Here is a 20,105-nt window from a genome sequence, read left to right as displayed (position 1 = left end):
TAATAATGGCAGAAATATTCAACACATCCTTCCGATGGAAAGGTCCTTCATCAGCGCACCAACTTAAGTAATAACCAGGCATTTCTGATGCTCAGTGCTGCTCCACAGAGACTGCGTTTTATAAAAGTGGACTATATTTAGTCGTGCTGATACGCAGCAAATGTCAGCATAAGGAGATGTGTGGTTTTCTGTGAGAGGCAGCTGGAGGCATCAGTCAAACAGCAGCATCATCTGTCCTTGTGATGGATGGGGAGGGGCTGCAGGGGGAGTGATGTTCACACTGTTGCCAAGTCTGAGGAAGAGTCCTGAGAGGGAGGTCAGGTGAAACTAACACCCTGCAGAGCTCCTTCCTGCAGTAGCCATTTTGATCTTTTGACATACTGGAATACAAAAACCTAGTTTGTTTGGCATGTATGGGCCAAGAAAATACTGAATGTATATGTAAGGATTCAGTATTTGTGTGTGTGAATGTTATTCCTGGAAACAAACCAAATCTTTGACAATATTTAAGGTCTGCTACAGCCATTTAATGTGTTTACTATCAGCAATTAGCTCTCTTTATAGTTTTTTTTATTAGCTGTGGTGGCTATGCTAGCTAGCTTTGGTAGATGGTGTTAGCATATACTTGCCCACACATTCCACGTGCCTTTATTTATATATATTTGTAATAGAAATAAATCATATTAAGTTCTATTTCACGTATAAGTGGTTGTTGTGTCTCCATATAAACCATAACTGATATTTGAAAGATTACAAAATGTTGTTTTTGGACGATTGTGTTTTTCTCAGATTCTAACCATTTCTTACATTTGCAGGTGGCAAACACATCCCATTCTTATTTCCATTTTGAGATCATATACAGTTTTTTTTGCTCAATACCACTACAACTATTGAAGCAAGTGGCTTGAACCAAGACATTTGACTTAAGAGTTGTTCCAGTTGTCATGAGGCTTTTAGAGTTTCTCATACAAAGAGTCACAGGCAGTAAGGTAGGCTGTCTTTTCTCTGGAGGACAACCACACTTTATTTGGGAGACACGCATCTGAAACTGTCAATTTAAAGGGTGGAGACGGCTCAGTATTCTGTGGGAAATTACTGAGGATCCGTGCCACAGCAACGAGCAAAACAAACTCAGGTGTCGGATTCTGGGACAGCCTGAAAACACAGAACGCCATCTGTTCCACAAAAGGCAATGTCCCGGACAACAACGAAAAAAGCATTTGTGTTGAAAATATTTAAGAGATCCTGGGTTCTCCTCTGGGGGCTTTCTTTGGAAAGGGTTACGAGTACGTAACCAACCATCAGCTAAAGCATGCTAAGGCCTGGCATATTTAGAACAGACAGTCTCACCTTGTCCTGAATTGTAGATGGCCTTCACTGATTTCTTCACCTTCTGCAGAGATGTTCGATCCTGGTCCAACGCCTGAGAAAAAAAAGGAGAGGAAGCTTTTAAAAATCTATTGATCCTTGAAGAACATATTGAAGACATTAATATCAAAGGACGTCAAGGATAATGGGGATTTAATGCTACAGCAAACTTGAAGAATTTAGTGCATTAACACAATATTTGCTCAGTAATTCAAACCATTCATATTCAATAAAGCTAAGAAACAGTGTTTGACCTGAATATGGCATTTTTATTATTTCATTTCTAACTGCTGGAGCAAAGCCTTTGTGCTCAAAGCTAAATAAATAAGCAGGGTCTCTAATTGTTTAGGATATTTATTAGGATAATTACTCATAATGAAACATATTAATGCTAGAAAAGTAAGTAAGTATTACTGTGAGTTAATATCCGTCTCACTTTATTGCAATTTTTTAGAGATTAATGTTCCGAGTTCAGCACCCAAAGCACATGGGAGTTGAAATAAGGACCAATGTAAATAGAAAACCACTTCCAAAGACGCCATAGATCATAACACTGGTGGTAACTCATTTAGCGAAGATTCATATCTATATTTAGAGAAAATCCTGCAACGCAATTAAGACAAAGCCATTCTAGGTTGACCCTTGAACTGATTTACCGCTCGCTAAAAACTGCTTGACGCACAAGGAAAATTCATCATCATAAACATCATCCACATAAAGAAAGACTCAGCATGTGCCCGTATTGCTACATCTGAAGTTACAACACATTCAAACACATCACGATTTGTGCCCTGAAAGCTAAAAACAGTACATTTCATTCAAGGAAGACATGTGACATTTTAAATGAGCTTTTAACTATATATTTTTACAATTGCATTTAGATTTTAAAGCCATTGCTTTTCTTTTTCAACCAGTCTTATAATAATCTTTCATTTGTATTCAAATACTGTTTTCTTCTCATAACCTCACCTGTAAGCATTTGTTAATGTTGTTCTAAGTTTGAGCTTTTTTGCTGTTTTTATTGCCTTTTTCAATGAATATATTTTACGATGATATTATTATATGTTAATAACAACGGAATAATTTGTAATCAGCAGATATAATGTGCTCTTATTTGTGAATATGGTACATTGTTGTTGACACATTTATTTAAAAAAAAAAAAAGGATACGAGACTGTCTGATACTTTCAGTCACTTGATTACATGTTTGGCAATTCTTTAAACCACATTTAAACCTTAAAAGTGTGAATTACCATCAGATGAACTGCTATTTTTTATTTATTTTTTCAGTAAAAGGAAACAATTTGAACTCTTGGTAAGAAATGTTTACTTAATTTTACTTTGAGGACATTCTGAATGCATACGTGAAAGTACATTATGCCTGCATGGATACACAATCCCAATGCATATGTCCACAAGCACTACATGTCCAATAAGTGATAAAACCCTATTATTCCACAACACCTTCCCTTTTTCACAGAGTATCATCTGTAACCACCGTGGGATGAAATAGAAGGAGGATGTTTCTTTGTTGGGATTATTGGAGTTAAATGCTACAGGACGCTACGATCTGCCTCATGAATGGAGAATGCAGCAAAATTGAGGTCAAGCATGTATTCCTGCTGCGTGCTCAACAACAACAAGGAAACCACCTGTCATACAACACGCTGTCTGTCTGTGTGACGTTTATTATGGTTTTATATTGAGCAGAGACAATCGGGAGATGCTTCGGAAGCCCAGTAAAACACAAACGCACCGGAACGACTTTCCACTAAATGATTTAAAATGTGAGCTGGTATTGGTAGATATCACACTAATTGGTCCTGACAGTACAATGATTTCATATGCAGACCATCCTAACCAGAGGGAATGGAAGCATTACTGCCATGTTTGCTTGTAATGGAGGATAAACACCAGCAAACACACCATTACATCAAGGTCAGGCGGTTAAGAACAGAAGCACACGCACTCCACAGAAGGCTAATTACATTTTGCACCATAATTAAGGCTTCTTCAGTGTCCCCTGGACAGCTTTACATGGCTCTTCCCCAATTATGGCAGCAGTAGATTGCCCGCTGCAGGGCCCTTTCTGCCGGGGGCCGGGCCCTTTGATCCCCCTGGATATGGGAACTCTGCTGCCCAACACACCCCCTCATTATTAAGTTGTGTTTGGCTAAACAGTGGCCAGGCAAGCTTGTGCATATGTTTGTAGTACCATTATCTTGGCCAAAATGAGTTTTTTCTCAATAATCACTATCATTAAAATCTTCAAAGAGCATAAAACATACTTAATAGATTAAAAAGCTCAGGTTGCTCATCCTGAAAACATGGGAAGCGAAGTGGTTATCTTGGGTTTTCAAAGATCAAATACAATTCGAAGACGTCACCATGAGGTTCCTTGTAACTGTGAGAGATAGTTTCAATTATTAATAAACTAAAACGTGAATTATTTAAAGCAAATAAAACATAAATCAGCAGACTTCTTTTCATTATAGCAGCGAATCCAGCTAAATGATTGGATACGTTCTGCATTAGATCCACATAACAGCCGACACATTTACTAACAAGCTGCGTCACTCGCTCTTTCCGCAACACACCAAACCCCCCCCCCCCCCCTCTCGTCACTCAGTAGTCAGTCTTCATTGAAACGTCTTCAAAGTCAATCTGTGATTATTCAGAGGCTGCAGTGTCGTGTGCTGATTAGGATGAAGGGCACGAACAGAGGCTGAGCAAGCTGCCTGGCGTTGTGGTGCTCATGTGGAGAGCAGCTGGCACCGCCACCCAAGGGTCACCCATAATCCACTCTGTCTGTCTGTTTTTGTAATTACATATTCAGCAGTAATATAACAGCCTTTACAGATTCACTTCTTTAGCTGTTTTGTTATTTGGATTTATGGTGAGATTGTCCATAGAAATCTGATTAAAGAAATGCTTTGGCCAGTACTCTTTAAGTGGTAAATGTGACCAATGTATCTTGAAGACAGGGTTTGTTAAAGCTCTTATCTTTCATATTCTTAGTGGGGGGAAAAGAATCAATGAAATAGCACTGTCTTGGCACACATGCTTTACAAACCCCTTGGCAACAGGAAAGAATGCATCCAAACTCTGCTCTCCAAAAGGCAGGCAACTATTGAATCATGAAGAACCATGTGTGCTCTGAAAGTCAACATGTCAATGTCAGAATGCTTTTAAGTAGAAGTCTGTCAGAAACGGAGCCAAGGAGGTCAAGGGCCAGCTTATAGGAGGTGAAGGGCGGTGGTGGCGCATGGTGCCTCAGAAGGAACAGATTTTATACCCAGCGTGAGCTCCGAAAGTTTGTCAAATGTATGACGGTCAAATTCAGGAGGCAGGAAAAGCTCTTTAATACTGTTCAAACATGTTTTTTTTAAGTGAAATATTCACTTCTTAAAGCACACAAAGGCAATCATTGAAAAATGGAGAGCTTTGATCAGGCTGGGTGGACTGACGCCTCCGAGTATTGAGTGTTTTTGTTTTGGTATTGATTGTAGGGTCATAAGGTTGACACCAAATACATAGATCCATCTGACATGACATTGGATGATGTAAGATTATCAGTTGGTGGTTTAAAAAAGCAATCAAATAGTCAATAACTCAACGTTATTGTTCTGTTCAACAGTATAAATAACCAAAAGTACTCAGTTTGCTATCTTATAATACAAAAGATAATGCATTCCTTTATATTCTAAAGGCTGGAAAGCAGGGAAGTTTTTATAGTTCAGCTTTAAAAAAAAAAAGACTGCTGCAATTGATGCAGGTTTAGATAAATTGCAGTTGAAGAGCACTTGGCACCCACAAACCACTTCATCGGCAACACATATCTTCAATGAAAGCAGACTGATTGAGGACAAAGAGTGGGGGGGAAATCACCATCCTTTTATGCAAAATCTGGCACATGATTGGTAAAGATGGGAAATATAACAAAACTGTATAGTCTTAGTCCATGAATCCAACAGAGATGTGCCAAAAACCGGCAAACATTGGGAGCGCGCAGCTAACATCTTGGTGTTCTGGGCTTTTGGTCAGACAAACCAAGCCATTCCCAAGAGTCCGTTTGTTATTTCAAAGTTCAAACAGAAATAACCCTTGAAAGAACCCATGTGACCAAAGGGGTTAATAGGGCTGACTTCCTGGTTCCCAAACAACCGCACCTAGTCATGCCGTTGAGGTCGAATCCTTGGGGGAAATTGGTGGTTGAAGTGACTGGGCATGACTGACTGGAGTGCGTCTCAGCTTTACGCTTCCTGCCCCGGGCCTTATCCTCACTCAGCAGCACTGCCGTTTCCCCTGCAGCCGTCCTTTGACAGGAAGCAGGAAGCGGCCAGGCTTGTCGGTGTCCTGTCCCGGGTCGTCAGCATTCCGTCTAATGACACTAACTGCTCTCCGCTGACAGCTGGAGAGTAAAACAAAAGACGCTTTCTGCTGATCCACTCCTAAGACTCCTGCTCTGTCCCTTTCATGGCCCTTTAGTCGTCTTTCTCAGTTCCTTTCTGAACTCATCCTTCCCACTTCGGCATTTGGCATCGCACTGTCGCTGTGGTTGTACGGTAACCTTGGAGATGTGGTGTGGCCGTGTCACACGTCAGCTCAACATTCTTCATCGTGGAGACTTTGGGAGGCTCTGACTAACTCTGCTCTCTGTTTGTCAGCAGAACTGAACTATGCCACTGTGGCAGATTTTACTTTTCACCCAGATAAGATCGGGCACCCAAGTTCTCAGAATTGCTGTTATGCTGATTAATTCCCAAAAGAAGAAACGGGAATGTGTGTTTGATTCCTGTTTCATTCAGTCACATCCTTTCTGACTCACAGCTACACTGAAGGATACACTTGAATACAGAACATTTACACATACTGAAAATTACAGCAATAATGGCTTTTCACGCTCTGTTAATATGAACAAGTCAAAGAGGATATCACTGTCTGTCACGTCTTTGTGTCTGTTGAGTCTATGTGGCATGAGTCAAGCAGGAAGGGCGGGGAGCTGCTTTCATTGGCAGGAAACAAATGCACATCCTTTTTTTCTGGGTCTGCAGCAGGAGAGGCCTTCAGATTTCCAAGTGGAATGGGAATAATTAGAGGATGTAACATTTTCAAAAGCAGCTGAGGTAGGACGGCCTATTTTTCGACACAAACACAGAAACACGGTACTGAAAGAGAGCGATTGACTGCCAGTGGTTTTGGTTTTGGTTAAGAGGTGTATCAGAACGACCACATGACTAATGTAGTGCATCTGAAATGGAGAATAAAAACGAGAAGTATGAATGAGACTTCGTCTTATTCATGGTTTTGAAATGAATGAGGATCCCAAATTTGTATCAACATGAAACCTACTTTAGATTAACCATCGCAGCGAATAAAGAATCAAATGTATGTTTGCTTTCGCTGTCTTTTTTTAAACTGGGATTAGTATATAACTATAGTTCTTCTTTATAGTGGGAAAACGGGAACATTTTGGATGCCATCTAGCAACTTTTTAGTACAAGGAGCTGCAAAACTAACATTATACCTCGTCATTGTCATACCCCTCATGTTTGATTTTTGTTTAAGTCATTGGCAAGATACTTTATCATGAGGTATTCTGTCAACCAATGAGGCTAAGTGTCAAATTATAAATTCAAATTACATGGCAATCCATACAATAACTTAGAATCTGGTTAGGATATTTCAGTCTGGTTAAAGTATCTGACGGACTGACGACCGACAGCTAGCCGAAAATGATAAGGAATTCAGTTACAAAAAAGCAGCTGCAGAGCAATTCATGCCATCATTTGATTTTCACAAACAGGTTTTGAAATAGCACTGCCTGGGTGCAATAGATCTGATACCTTGTATAATATTACCCCTGGCCTACTGAAAACGTCTCTGAATGTATCAGTGCGTTCAAATATCAGCTTATCATGATAGCAACACTTCCTGTATTGCTCAGCCTACTTAAGAGTCCGATTTTCCAGCATGCAGCTCGTTGATGCATCGCCTTTTTGCAGCCAACTCAATTCCCATTTGTGGCAACCTCCCATTAGCACTTCAATGTCCCACAAGGAAGTCTGAACCACAATGAAATGTCAACAGTCCCTGCTCTGCACAGTATCACCAAGTGACCTGGTGATTTGACTACGAATAAAATACATTTACAGCGGGGATACAACCATTTGACTCTAAGCTGAGTCACTGGGTAAGATATCTGCTCTAATTAACTTATATCTAATGCATAAATCGACTGGCTAATGTTATTGGCCACTAAGAACGTCAACACTAGTCACAGATTACTCCATAACGTATTGCTGCTATTAGCATGCAGATGTCTTAAGAGAGAGAGAAATTAACTGCTGAGCGGTGTGCTTCCTGTGCTGAGTGGCGTGCGGCCGCACGGTGGATGAAGCCAAGTCGCCGAGCTGCTAAGACGCCGTCTCTTTGCCGCAGATCTTGCAGACACGCATGCGTGCAGCCGGCGAAAAGCCAAGCATGCAGCGGCGTTACATTCACACTTCATTTGGCGGCTTCCCTCTGCGATGCTTGCTCTCTCTTTCTCTCACTCTCAGCCCACTACTTTTTTTTTTTCTCGAGCAATGTGCATGTTTTCTCAATCCCACCCACACACTGCTGCATTAGACTGCACTCACCAAGCGTACCATTACAAGCTGCATACCTTTATCTGTATTGTGTCTACCAGTCAGGAAGTCATTATTCATGTGAAGCAGCTGCTATTCACCGGAGAATAGTGGGAGAAATTGCAGCTGATGATTACAAAAATGACAACTGGCATCCTGTTTCTCATTGTGTTTGATATCGGTCACAGAAAAACAAAAAGCAGCAGAGTAAACAGGTTGTTTCCTGAAGAAGAAAAAACATTAAAACTCAGGAAACCTATTTCTAGTCAGGGTTGGAGGAACTATTATAAATGGTTGTGGATTTTGGCTTCAAATGTATCCTTTATTCCTTGAAATGCCAATAATTACAAACAGAGATGCAACCAAAGCTATATGGAGGACCTATCAACCTGCAGATTATTTCTTTTTATTTCAACATATTTTCATTTGGCATTCAACAAGCTAGAATAATGTCCAAAGTAACATCCTTACCAACAAACATTTGAATGCCCAATCAAGTTATTCGATTGACAGCTAATCATCCCAATTGAGACGATGAGGCAAAACCTTGCTAATTTATAGAGAATTCTTTGTTGCTTTGAGTGTTTGAGTATTGATCATTCATCCCATTTCTACAATGCTACACTAGAACAGCTGGAAAAAGACCAACTAACAAAACAGCTCTGCGTAGGTTGATGAAAGATAACCTAAAATAAACCACTCCAAGCTTTTATCTTAAATCTTTCACTTATCACTGATCGGCTGATAAGCCTGCCAGCGTTGCTTCCTAACCCTCCAGCAACTCACATTATAAAGGCACTTTAGGGCAATCTGCCAAAGAATTTGCTCCCTTGATAAACACGCGCCATCTAAAGAAACGTTATTTTTCTAGCCTCTGAGTAACGCTCTTGCTCAACCGCTCGGTCATGATTCCCTGGCCAAAGTCACAGCCTCTTCAGGGCTTTACAGCATTCCTTGAAGTTTGTCTGCAAACCAGTCTCGAATTTCACACTTTATTGGACTCTGCTGGGTGAGCGAGCAGCTATTCCAAAACCACAGGTGTGTCCACTCCCACAGGCCATTTGGACGCTCGCATATTTTAAGCAACTGGACATGCAGAGGAACTGAAATAAGGCGTAACTTCTTAATGCACATTTCCACTTGGATTTCCCCATGTGAGTACCTTCAGTGAGTGGAGCTCTGACAGCTGCTGTTATGATGTGGAAAAGGAAGTGATGTTAGACATTTCACTGACTTTAAATGTACTTGTCTTGAAGGCATGTCAATGCCTTTCCTGCAGGCTTGAATGCACTTGGCTGTGCTGGGAAAGGTTGTATACAAACTTAAAGTTGACACTGAAAAGATCTATCAATTGTTCAGCTGCAGTGCACACACACACACACACACACACACACACACACACACACACACACACACACACACACACACACACACACACACACACACACACACACACACACACACACACACACACACACACACACACACACACACACACACACACACACACACACACACACACACACACACACACACACACACACACACACACACACACACACACAAAATCCAGGGCCAAACACCACCAAAGAGCACAGACAAGAGATGCACTGTTTACCCCCCAGGCCACAATAAGACATCACGGGACAACCGTGGCTGTTTCTCAATCTCGAGGATACTGGCTTCCAAGCCAATATTTCAAGGATGCTACGTCATCGAGTGCCGCCGAAGGACTGTTCCAATCTCCAGCAGACTTGGAATTCCACTGAGGCTGCGTCCTTGGTTTGGGGGAAATTTCGAGGCTGCACATGGGTAGACTTCGCGTCCTTAAAATCCCCACAATGCTTTGCGCACTGTGGCGCAAAATGTAAGGCGGGGCCTCTCATATGACGCACACCTGCACACTTGCTAGCCTGTTCCACTCTTCGTTTTCCGAATGCCAGGAAGGATTCTTGCCTAGCTTCTGAAGGAAGTGACTCGGAAGACGTGTGCTACCAAGCAAGCGTACTCGCGATTGAGAAACGGCCCGTGTCTCCTGGTTCTGCAGGGCAGTCAACAATGTTAGAATCATAGAAGAGCAAAAAAAAAGCAAAGTATTGAACAGAGGAGAGACCAAGCTATGCTAGCAAATCTCACAATGAAAATGCTAACATGTTTAGCAGGTATAATGTTTACCATGTTCACCATCTTTGATCAGGGTGTTAATAAGCGTAATTTACGTCTTAGCATTTAACACAAAGTACACCTGAGTCTGATGGTAATGTCATTAGTTTGCTGTTTTCTTTTGTTATAAACCAAAGTTATAAACAAACTGAAATGTTGACCAGAGTGTGCTAAATAAAGGAAGGTATTTCCGTTCTTCCTGAGGCGTGTGTACCAAATGTCTTAGCAATCCATCCAATAGATGTCCAGATACATCAGTCGAGCCACAAATGTCAGCTGGTGGTGCTAAAGGTCAAGTCAGGGGAAAGTCAGCAGGTTGAATCCTCTAAAAGTCATGAATGTCCTACATATTGTAGGAATCCATCTGATAGTTGTTGAGATCTTTTCAGTCCATCAGGTGGATTGATTGACCTTCATTGTCTGACTTATTGGGTAGCCCAAATGCTAGCATGAAATTAAAAGTTGTTAAATACAATAATTACCTACAAGGTTCAATATCTACCTGAAACATACAAGTTTTTCTGTTTTTGTAAAGGAAGTAGCATTTCTTTATTTTAGAAAGACAGAATATTCACATAAATTGATGAAAATAATCAAAAGTTGTAGTAGCCCAAGTCAGCCATCTTTATAAAGCTGACAATATTGTATAAGATATAATGTAAATGTATCTCAGTTGTTAGCTACATCGATGCACAAAGAGTTTTTCCATGAGAGATTAAAATGGCTGTCGATGGAGCAAGACTTAAACACCATCTATCCGTGTGAGGTAGGCTGCAAACAGATGTGAACACTGACCCCCTCTTCCTCGCCTAAATCTGGGGTAGAGCAGGCGGATCAGAGTGCCGGGGCAGAGTCTGGTCCGGGGCTAATCCGCTGCCGGCTAATAGCCCTTGATGATATACGCAGTGCAGCTGTGGCAGGAAGGTAGGCCAACAGCTGTGGCCCACAGACTGATTATCAGATTTCAGCCACAGACGGCAAACAAGCCGACAAACAAGCAACACAACAGAGTCTCCCCTCCTGCTGTGGGAGACAGAACAAATTAGAAAATGGCTCGGAGGTTTGTTGGTATTTATAGAGGAACATTCAAAGGAACATTCCCTTGGATGTTCCTTTATTAAAATTAAATAACACTCCAGTACGGTGCTGTAGCTGTCAGTTCTGCCTTTTCCCTGTGCAGACTGTAATTATAAGCAGCTGAGTTGTTCCAACAGTTCATGTCAGCATCCTAGTTATTTCCCAATAGGAAAATATTGGGAATTTCTGACAGCAGCAATACAGCATCTCCTTGGTGGAGGTAAACACAACTAAGTCAAAATGGCAGACAAGCATCCATTAGTGGCGGCTAAAATACTACAATAACACCAAATAAAAACATCCAATTAAGGCTTAATTTACACTTATGTTATGTGGCTACAAAGCTATTCAAGTGATAACCATTTTTGAAATAATGTCAGAATGGGGGATTTTCCACTTCTTTACATTCTGACGACATAGCAAGTTTAAGGCCAAAGGCTATGTGGTACAGTTGCTATGCTAATGGACTAAATAAAGCCCTTTAGCCTGCACTATTATATCAGGTGATACATATTTGCTAGCAAACAAGGAACCCAAACACAGCAGAGGATATTCTCCCAAAACATTGGTCCTTTATCTTCTTTTCACTTCTTTGCCTTTTCTCTTTATTTCCGCCTGTAGGTCAATAAGTGTCACTTATTCGCTCTATTGATAACATGAAGGCTTAAAGGCAAAGAATTTAAGATGAGGAACTACTCAATGTGTATGTTTTTCAAGCCTTCTGACAACAGCAACTTTTTAAAACAAAAAGCTACCCTACTAAAATATGTTAGTTGTACACCTACATATCTGCGATAGCATTTAGCTAATTATCGTGTCAACAATTCTAACTTAAGAAGCAAGAAATCCATTAAAAGTGTCACTGTGACCTTTAAACCCCCCTCAGCACTGTAAATGTCAGAAATAAGTTTGAATTTCTTTGTAATGACCACTTTAACTTTTTTAAGTGCATTTTAACTGGAACAAGATGTCATGTGAGTAACGGTGCCAAGGGACGAAAAATGCTCCCATTCTCTCACCCCTTATGATTCACTGGGTTTAGTGACATGGGGGACAAATGATGAATAAAAAGCCATAACTTCATTCATAATTGAATCCGACACAGCTGTGCTCCTGAGTTGCAAATGTTGCAGAATGGAGCTTTGAATAGCCAGCACTCGCTTTTGTTATGTAAAGCCAAGTAGGATAAAAACCCGCCTCGTTCTTTTGAATTATGGTGCATACAATTTGTAGGTGGTTTCCCGATGAAGACCGGTCAAAGAATCAGCCAATTCTCCAAAGCTTAATGACCAAATATGAAAGAAAGCTAAACATTATCTGTTATGTGTGTAGATATTGTTACAACTGACTCCCTGGTAGTGGACTAGATGTCAGGAAACATGTGACCAAGCTGAAGCCTCACATGACAACGTGTCTTCTAGGAAATGCCCTCAGGTGCTTTCAGACAAACAACCTAAAGCTGGGATGATTAACATTCTAAGTGTTTGGTGATTTGAGGACTTCCAACCATGGTAGATTTCTCTAAACATCCCCTGCGGATGTTTTATCAAAAACAAAAGTTTACTTTAGCTTGAGTGTTGAGTGTGTTTGATTTTCTCCCGTCCGTTTCAGGGTTTATTTTAGATAATAATGCCTACCCGTGCTCTGGCTGTGATCAATAACTTCTAATTTCCACTATTGATAGCTTTTATTGTGAGAGAATCACACTCGGCTATATAAAATGAAATAGCATTATAAGCAATCGACACACAATTCATTTGAAACCTGTGAAATACAAAATGTGTGGTCAAATGTGAATATTAGCTGCCAAAATAAGTTTGCAATTTGGACAAAACTAGACAAACAAAGACATCCCATCCTTAGGTTTTGGAGAACTGCTAATGGCCATGTTTCCCTATCCTCATATCTTGTATAGACGAGACGATTACTTGACTATCCTGAAATGAAAATGGACAGTTTAATCGCAGTCCAAGCTGTTCGGTCTCTGTTACCTGAGTGGGTGAATAAAAGAGTGATTGACTGATAAAGTGAGGATTCGGCCAAAGGTGCCGCGCCAAGCAGAGAACTGAACATGAGACTGAGTTTTTACTACCTCAAAGTGAACACTCGTCTCATGAAAACCGCGGCGACCTAACCTCATAAATCTATCTTAACACGACTTCTTTGTTTTAAAACCCAAAGCTTCAGTTGGTCTTGCACTCCTTTGCTTTGCTGGCTTTTAAAGCACATTTCCTCCACATTTGTGCATGTATGTTATTGATATCAAAAATACCTACGCAGTGGTTTGGAATATAACAACTCATTAAGCTTTTTCCAGGTTATCATCTAACTCTGTGAGGTGTCTCTGCGACTGAAAAGGCAGTTATATAAAAGTCAAAAATATAAAAAGGTCTCTGCCTATTGCTTAGTCATGCTTGAATAGAATGACTGTGAAAAGTCAACATTTCTCTGGTCCAGCCCATGTGATGTGGTGCGAGAGGCATGCTCAAAGGAATGCCACTGCAGTGAGGGTTTCCCTTGTATCGCTGCTATGGCGCTGTGTGGCTTCGAAAAGCTAACCCAGTGACGCAAAGCTCCATCTGTGGGGCAGAGAGGGACACAAGGCATGCCCCACGGGGGAATAACAAGTGCTTATAAAGTGCTAATAATAACCTATGGTATATCAAAAAAGCAAAAAGCCTTAAGGTAATAATAAGGTAATCTGTGACATTGTCATACAAGCAGGATTTTCTGGGGGTATTGTGGTATTTATAGTTGGGTGAGGTATTATGTTTGCTCTACTTACTTCTTTGTTAATAAAAGCTGAGTTTAAGCAGGATATTATCAGCCATCTCCAGGACTGCAGGAAGGATCTGTAAATTGTAGGGATGCACGATATTTGTTTTTTGAAACCGATACCGATAACTTCCTGCTTCTCAAGACCGATACCGATACCGATAATAATATAATATATATATATTAAATGTACCTGTAGTTTTTGCACACCTGGTGGTAAAAAAAAGACTAGTAGTGAGCAAATGACATGAGCATTACTACTATGAACAAAACAAAGCCAAGAACAGTTTTGACTCTTCAAAGTGACCATATTTATTTTCCCAAATAAATATAATTGAGTCAATCAGTCAATGTCAATGACAATGTGTTTCCCTGAACAATGAGAGAACAATGAGTGGTCCATATTAAGAAATGGAAACAACTATTACCTGGCATTACTCTGGCAAACTTCTTGCCTTTTTCAAAAGCCTCGTCGATAGGTAAAAGCCCCGGTGCCTTTGCAGCTGGCTTTGGATTCGCCGCTAGTTTAGCAGCGCAGGCGTCTTCGTACGCTTTGAACACACCATCGTAGCGATGGCGATGTTTCAGGTGACTAATCAGGTTGGAAGTATTATAGCTCGTTGCCTTTTTCCCTCCTCGTGGAACTTCTGCATTGCATTTGTTAATACAAATAGCAAGCGAACTATCTAAGTCTGAAACTTTGAAATAGTCCCATACTACCGACGACATGTTTGTTTACTGTCCTGGCTTCACGGCCGCACACCATTTACGTCACAGCCAGGCATGAGTTAGGGAGCGCTGGATTTGTGAAAAACTCCCCTCTTCCTAAACCACTAATACCACAGTACTGGCAAAACGGAAGGAGCCGAGTGAAAAACAAGCGCCCCTCATCCCAATCCACCCACACCGCAGTGGATTTTTCTTTTTAATTACCCAAAAAATATATTGTATATTATCGGGGCTATTAATACTTTTATCGGGTTTATCGGGATGACGTCATAATTCCTAATATCGGACCGATAATTATCGTGCACCACTAGTAAATTGTTAACATAAAGCGATACCCATTTTGGGTTCAAAGTTGTTTGCCAGGAAACCAGAGACAATAAATACTGATGCTGCTTGAATTGTGGCCCAATGTTAATTGACCAACAGTATTAGATGTCACAAACTAAATAATCAAACATAATCTTCTAATGTGTAAGAATGTAACAGTTTGTGATGCTAAAAGTGTTGATTTGTCCTGAAGGTGGCGCTAAAAAATTGTATTTTAACAAATATTTAGCCTTTAACAATGATTTGGATCCCTACTATTTGAATATTGCACTAGTCCATATTGCATATTTATAACATTTGCCTTAATTGTTCAGCCCTGGTTAAGATATCTTTCTTTGACACAAACTGGTAGAGAAACCAACTGACCAACAATGTGAGTCACAACCAAATATGTTTGGGTTACAGCGCCTAAAATCCAAAGATTGTATTGCAGTTTTCTGAAGTCCTTGGAAAACCAATTGTATGACTTTGAGTTCCTGGAATATGGGAGAACATTAACTGTTGATGAATAGCAGCCTATATGGATGAAGCCACACCACATACCAACAGTGCTTCCACTATGCCACCACACACACACTAGGGCTGCTCGATTATGGCAAAAATCATAATCTCGATTATTTGGGTCAATAATTGATATTACGATGATCAAAAACGATTATCCATTTACTTTGAAAACATCCATTTATTGCATTTTTTTTTGGAAAAGTATGTTTTTAACAGTTGATTACCCTGAACTTTAAGTATAATTCAACTGAAAAACCAATAAAAAAAAAAAGGTTTTATTTCGATTATGTTGTTTTCATAATCGTTGCAAGCCAAAATCATAATTGCGATAAAAATACGATTAATTGAGCAGCCTTAACACACACACACACACACACACACACACACACACACACACACACACACACACACACACACACACACACACACACACACACACACACACACACACACACACACACACACACACACACACACACACACACACACACACACACACACACCACACCATACGGACGATATGATGCTGCAACAACTTTTCTTTCCTTCCTTTTCATTGCTCCTCAAGATGACTCAGAGAGTGACTACCCGCCTCCGGTGTGTCAAGTCACCCCCTCAAGTTACAGCATTAAATATTCAAGCCGTACCTTTGCATTATTTACCTTGTCAACATACAGAGGAAATTACTTGGAGGAAAAGAAAAGGGATAAATGCTTTACATTTGGGGAGAGGAGCTCAGTAAAAAAAGCCTGGGACACTTTAAACAAACGCCTCCTCAGGCAAAGTGACGCCGAAAGCAGTTTTACTTCAATGCAGCAGGTCTATGATGCAAGTCAGTCCATACATGTCCAAGCAGGGATCAAACAGGGTAGCTAATTTCATTATAAACAGACACTAATCTAACAGTTTTCATGGCTTAATGCAGGCTGCTGATGGTGTCTTCTCTGTCTGATGGGTGTATCCCGGCTTTAGTTACTCAACATCCTCGCCTCAAAGTTTCAGGGGCATCTTGCCTTTGTTTAAACACTGAAGAGCATTTTGCTCACTCTCTGGTACCAGTATAATGGTCTTCCATGTCATGTGATCCCTGCAAAAAATTCCAGAGCGGCTACTGAAGCCCAGCGCACATGGCGGCCCTTTCTAACAGATGTTTTTCGTTTGTGGTGCTGCAGTCTCTGGGTTCAGAGGCACAGAGCCAGAGAGGTGATTCATGATGTGAGCCTTTTCCTTGTTACAGTCAGCAGACACAGAGTGTGCTCCGGGTTGAGAATAGACACAGGCCCGGTTCTGTTGGTGTTGCTTTATTATACATATCCTGATATATAAAGATGCGAAAGATTGGAAATAGAAGTGATGGATAGTGAGGGCTGGTAATGTAATGGCCGTTTAGAATGTAAAGAGTGGCTTTTTTTCCCTTTACACAAACATATCTGGTTACTGTCCTCCTCTGCTTACATCTGTACAATAAATAAACCGTTTAGTTTAGTCGCGTTCAATGTTTCTGCTTTACATGACAGATTAAACTAAATACTGTGATCCTGAAGTAATTCATGTCTGCAGCTAAATGCACTTTAAAGTGGGAAATTAGGTCACATTTTGGCTTCCACGGACAACAGTGAAGGTGGGCGCTCCCCTGGTTTGATGCTCCATTTAATCATAGCAGGAAGGATGCCAATGGAGGGTGATGGTGGGGGTGGGGAGGTGGGGAAACACTCACATATTCACATAGCAACCCACCTGACTGGCCTTATTACACTGTCCCTACATGATCAGAGGTGACACAGCAACATCGAGTGTGACTTTGGGGGTGTTTCTGGATCGTTTTAAATAGAATGTTGCCCATGTAAGAGTGGGGAATCTCTTTAATCCTGAAACGGTTCATTCCTGATTTGACTGCCAGTGAGTAGAGATTGGTCTTTCTCTATCTGTCACACACTCACACACACTGCCACAGCCTGGCAGCATGTTCTGAAGCTGTGCGTTATGCAATAGTGAACACAGAGAGCTGCAGGCCTGAGTGCACATCTTTCTATTCCTTACACCACCAGAGCCATCCACCCCCTCTATTAGTACTCTACAGCTCTGGCAAGAAAGAGCAGCAGATTCACAAACACACAAGATGATAGTTCACCTACACACACAATATCTGCATGTGTGGAATGTTGTCAGGAAAAATGCACTTTCACAGAAAAAGCAGCTCAACAGGTGCGGATGTGCAACATTCTTATGCATTTAAGGAGGTTTTGAAATGCTGTCAAGTATCAACAGTTGAATTGTTGGTTATGTAGCCTTGGTTGATGTTATAACATTCCACCCTGTAAGCCTGTTGTTTTTTTAATTAGATGCATTTTTAATATAATAATATAGTTTCTTTGGTTGTTTTGTTAAATCATCAATCATCCACCCATCCATCATGCACACAGCCCGCAGGCAGGCTGACACCGTGGCCTTACCTCCTCCAGCACATTCACCGTGTTCCTGCAGCTCTGCAGTCGGGTGGTGAAGCTGGATGTTGTCGGGGAATTGTAATCCTCTGTTGTCTCCGAGAGGAACTCGGACACCGATATTTGATCCGGCATCCTTTAACGGGGAAAATGCCAACAGCAGGGTCGGCGATGAATTATCAGAAAGCTAAAACCATGTAAGATTAACTGAAAAAAAAATGATGAAAAAGCAGTGGTGTGTCGGCGAGCCGATGGAAGGGGAATGTAGATTTTTTTTCTCGCGCAAAACTGTTAAACTATCGGGATGATTAAGACGTGTCTTCTTCTCCGGTGACTTCTCAAATGACTTCACTGTTCCCCAGGGGCCATGGGAGGAGGGAATTAACTAAATGTCTGCAGGCTCTATCCCCTCGGTGTGTCTATTCCTTGAGTGGATGTCTAAAAGCGACGCATTTATAAATAGTGTCACTCAGCGTCTAACTAAACCTCAGAGGAAAAACCACCGTAAAGAATAGCGGATGCCCTCATTATGCTCTACAGATGTTCAATAAACCGCTTGTCGTCAAAACAGCCCACAGTTACCAGTCTCTTTTTAGAATTTATCATAGTCCATGGTCTTCCGAGGTCGTCTCTAACTGCAGCGGGGTTCGGTCCTCTGTTCTTCGGCCGTAGTTTGTGTTTTTTAACGCTAAAAGCTGCCGCAGACACATTCACTGCCACTCTCTCCTGCTCGGCCGCGCTCGAGCTTCTCAGAGCTACAGTCAAGCTGGGTGCACGGAAAGATGGGATTTCCGGTCAAGGTTTTCAGAGTAAAACCATAGGGTGCAGTTTTATTTTATGGCTGGTTCATTTTACGTTTTTATTACAGGTCAATTATTTCAACAATTAACTGAACCATAGCTTGTGTTTACATCGATATTTATTTTTATCATAAAGTAGAAGCCTCCGGTCAATATATCATTTATGATTTTATTTTGAAAACATAAATACTTCTTTTAATGTAGTTTGTTCGCATTGGTGGAAACTTCACTTAACTCCCTCCCACCCACCTCGCCTGGTTGACTCGGTCGAGGACCCAGTCTGCGCATGCGTGATCTGGAATATGTGACTGCAGGGAGAGCCCACAGAAAACAACGATTTACAGAAAAAACAGTAATGCTTCGTTTGTTTGACTTGTAGCGACACTGAGAAGGCTAGTTACAGACCTGAGTGCCATTAGAGACATAGATTCAGAAGCCAAACCAAATAGTATTAGTATGACCTTGCTGCCTTCAAATGCAAGACAATTCAACGTAGGTCTACATGTTTAATATCAAATGTTTACCATTGAAAATCGTCTGGTATGGCTTCTATTTTTTACCGTAGCAATCATGTCAACGACGCAATACTTTGAGAATCACTCCTTTGGCATATAATTTCACCAATGTAGTATTCAGTTTAATGATTTTTTTATGATTTTTTGGGGTTTTGTGTGAAAAGTTTTTTTTTTTTTTAAAGAACCAAATGAAGCATTACATCATTACATTATTTTTCCTAGGCAAAAATGGGCATTGATTGGTTTAGTTGCATTAGTGTCCTCAGATGAGTACATTCCAATTAAAGTACATTTATGGTCACATGGGGGGAAAATTGTGTTTCTTGGAATTAAGTAAGTGGTAGGATATATGTCATACTAGGTGTCCAAATAATAATCGTATGACTCACTGTACGTGCCGTTGTCTAAATAGTACAGTTTTTTCTGAAATAAATGCATTCTAATTTAATTAAAAGCCTGATTGTCGCTTCATATGTTGCTGCCAGACAAATACATACAACAAAATGAAATACACATGTAATACAAGATGTGTATGTATAAGACAAAAACAGATAGGAAGTATGTCACATAGTAACATGAACTATTTCCTTGTTTAACCAAGTTCACAATGGTGTGTCGTATTACCCTGGTATTACCTACACATCTCAGAGACAATGGCCCCCCACTCTAAACCCATAGGTCATGACTCATGACCTTCCCCTTAGCAGTTTGTTGTTATATCTCATAGTTATAGATATACAAATATGTATACTGTAACATCATACTGTATGTAGT

At 40.7% G+C, this 20,105-nt stretch overlaps 1 protein-coding gene across 3 annotated transcripts in view; it reads right to left on the bottom strand.

Annotated features, from left to right (window-relative positions):
* asap1b (ArfGAP with SH3 domain, ankyrin repeat and PH domain 1b) overlaps positions 1–18,751 on the bottom strand; it is a 50,375-nt gene extending 31,624 nt beyond the window's left edge. For all 3 annotated transcript variants that reach the window (XM_071206958.1, XM_071206957.1, XM_034108326.1), the window contains exons 1-2: positions 18,026–18,751; positions 1,351–1,423 (exon numbers count right to left, since the gene is read on the bottom strand). In XM_071206958.1, coding sequence (XP_071063059.1) covers positions 1,351–1,423; positions 18,026–18,151 — 199 coding nt within the window. In that variant the 5' untranslated portion in view covers positions 18,152–18,751. The remainder of the gene's footprint in view (positions 1–1,350; positions 1,424–18,025) is intronic.
* Between the last annotated feature and the right edge of the window lie 1,354 nt (positions 18,752–20,105).

Source organism: Pseudochaenichthys georgianus, chromosome 20 (genome assembly GCF_902827115.2).
Source record: "Pseudochaenichthys georgianus chromosome 20, fPseGeo1.2, whole genome shotgun sequence".
Classification (NCBI taxonomy): Eukaryota; Metazoa; Chordata; class Actinopteri; order Perciformes; family Channichthyidae; genus Pseudochaenichthys; species Pseudochaenichthys georgianus.
Note: the sequence above shows the minus strand (reverse complement) of the source record. Positions and strands in the feature narration are given on the sequence as shown.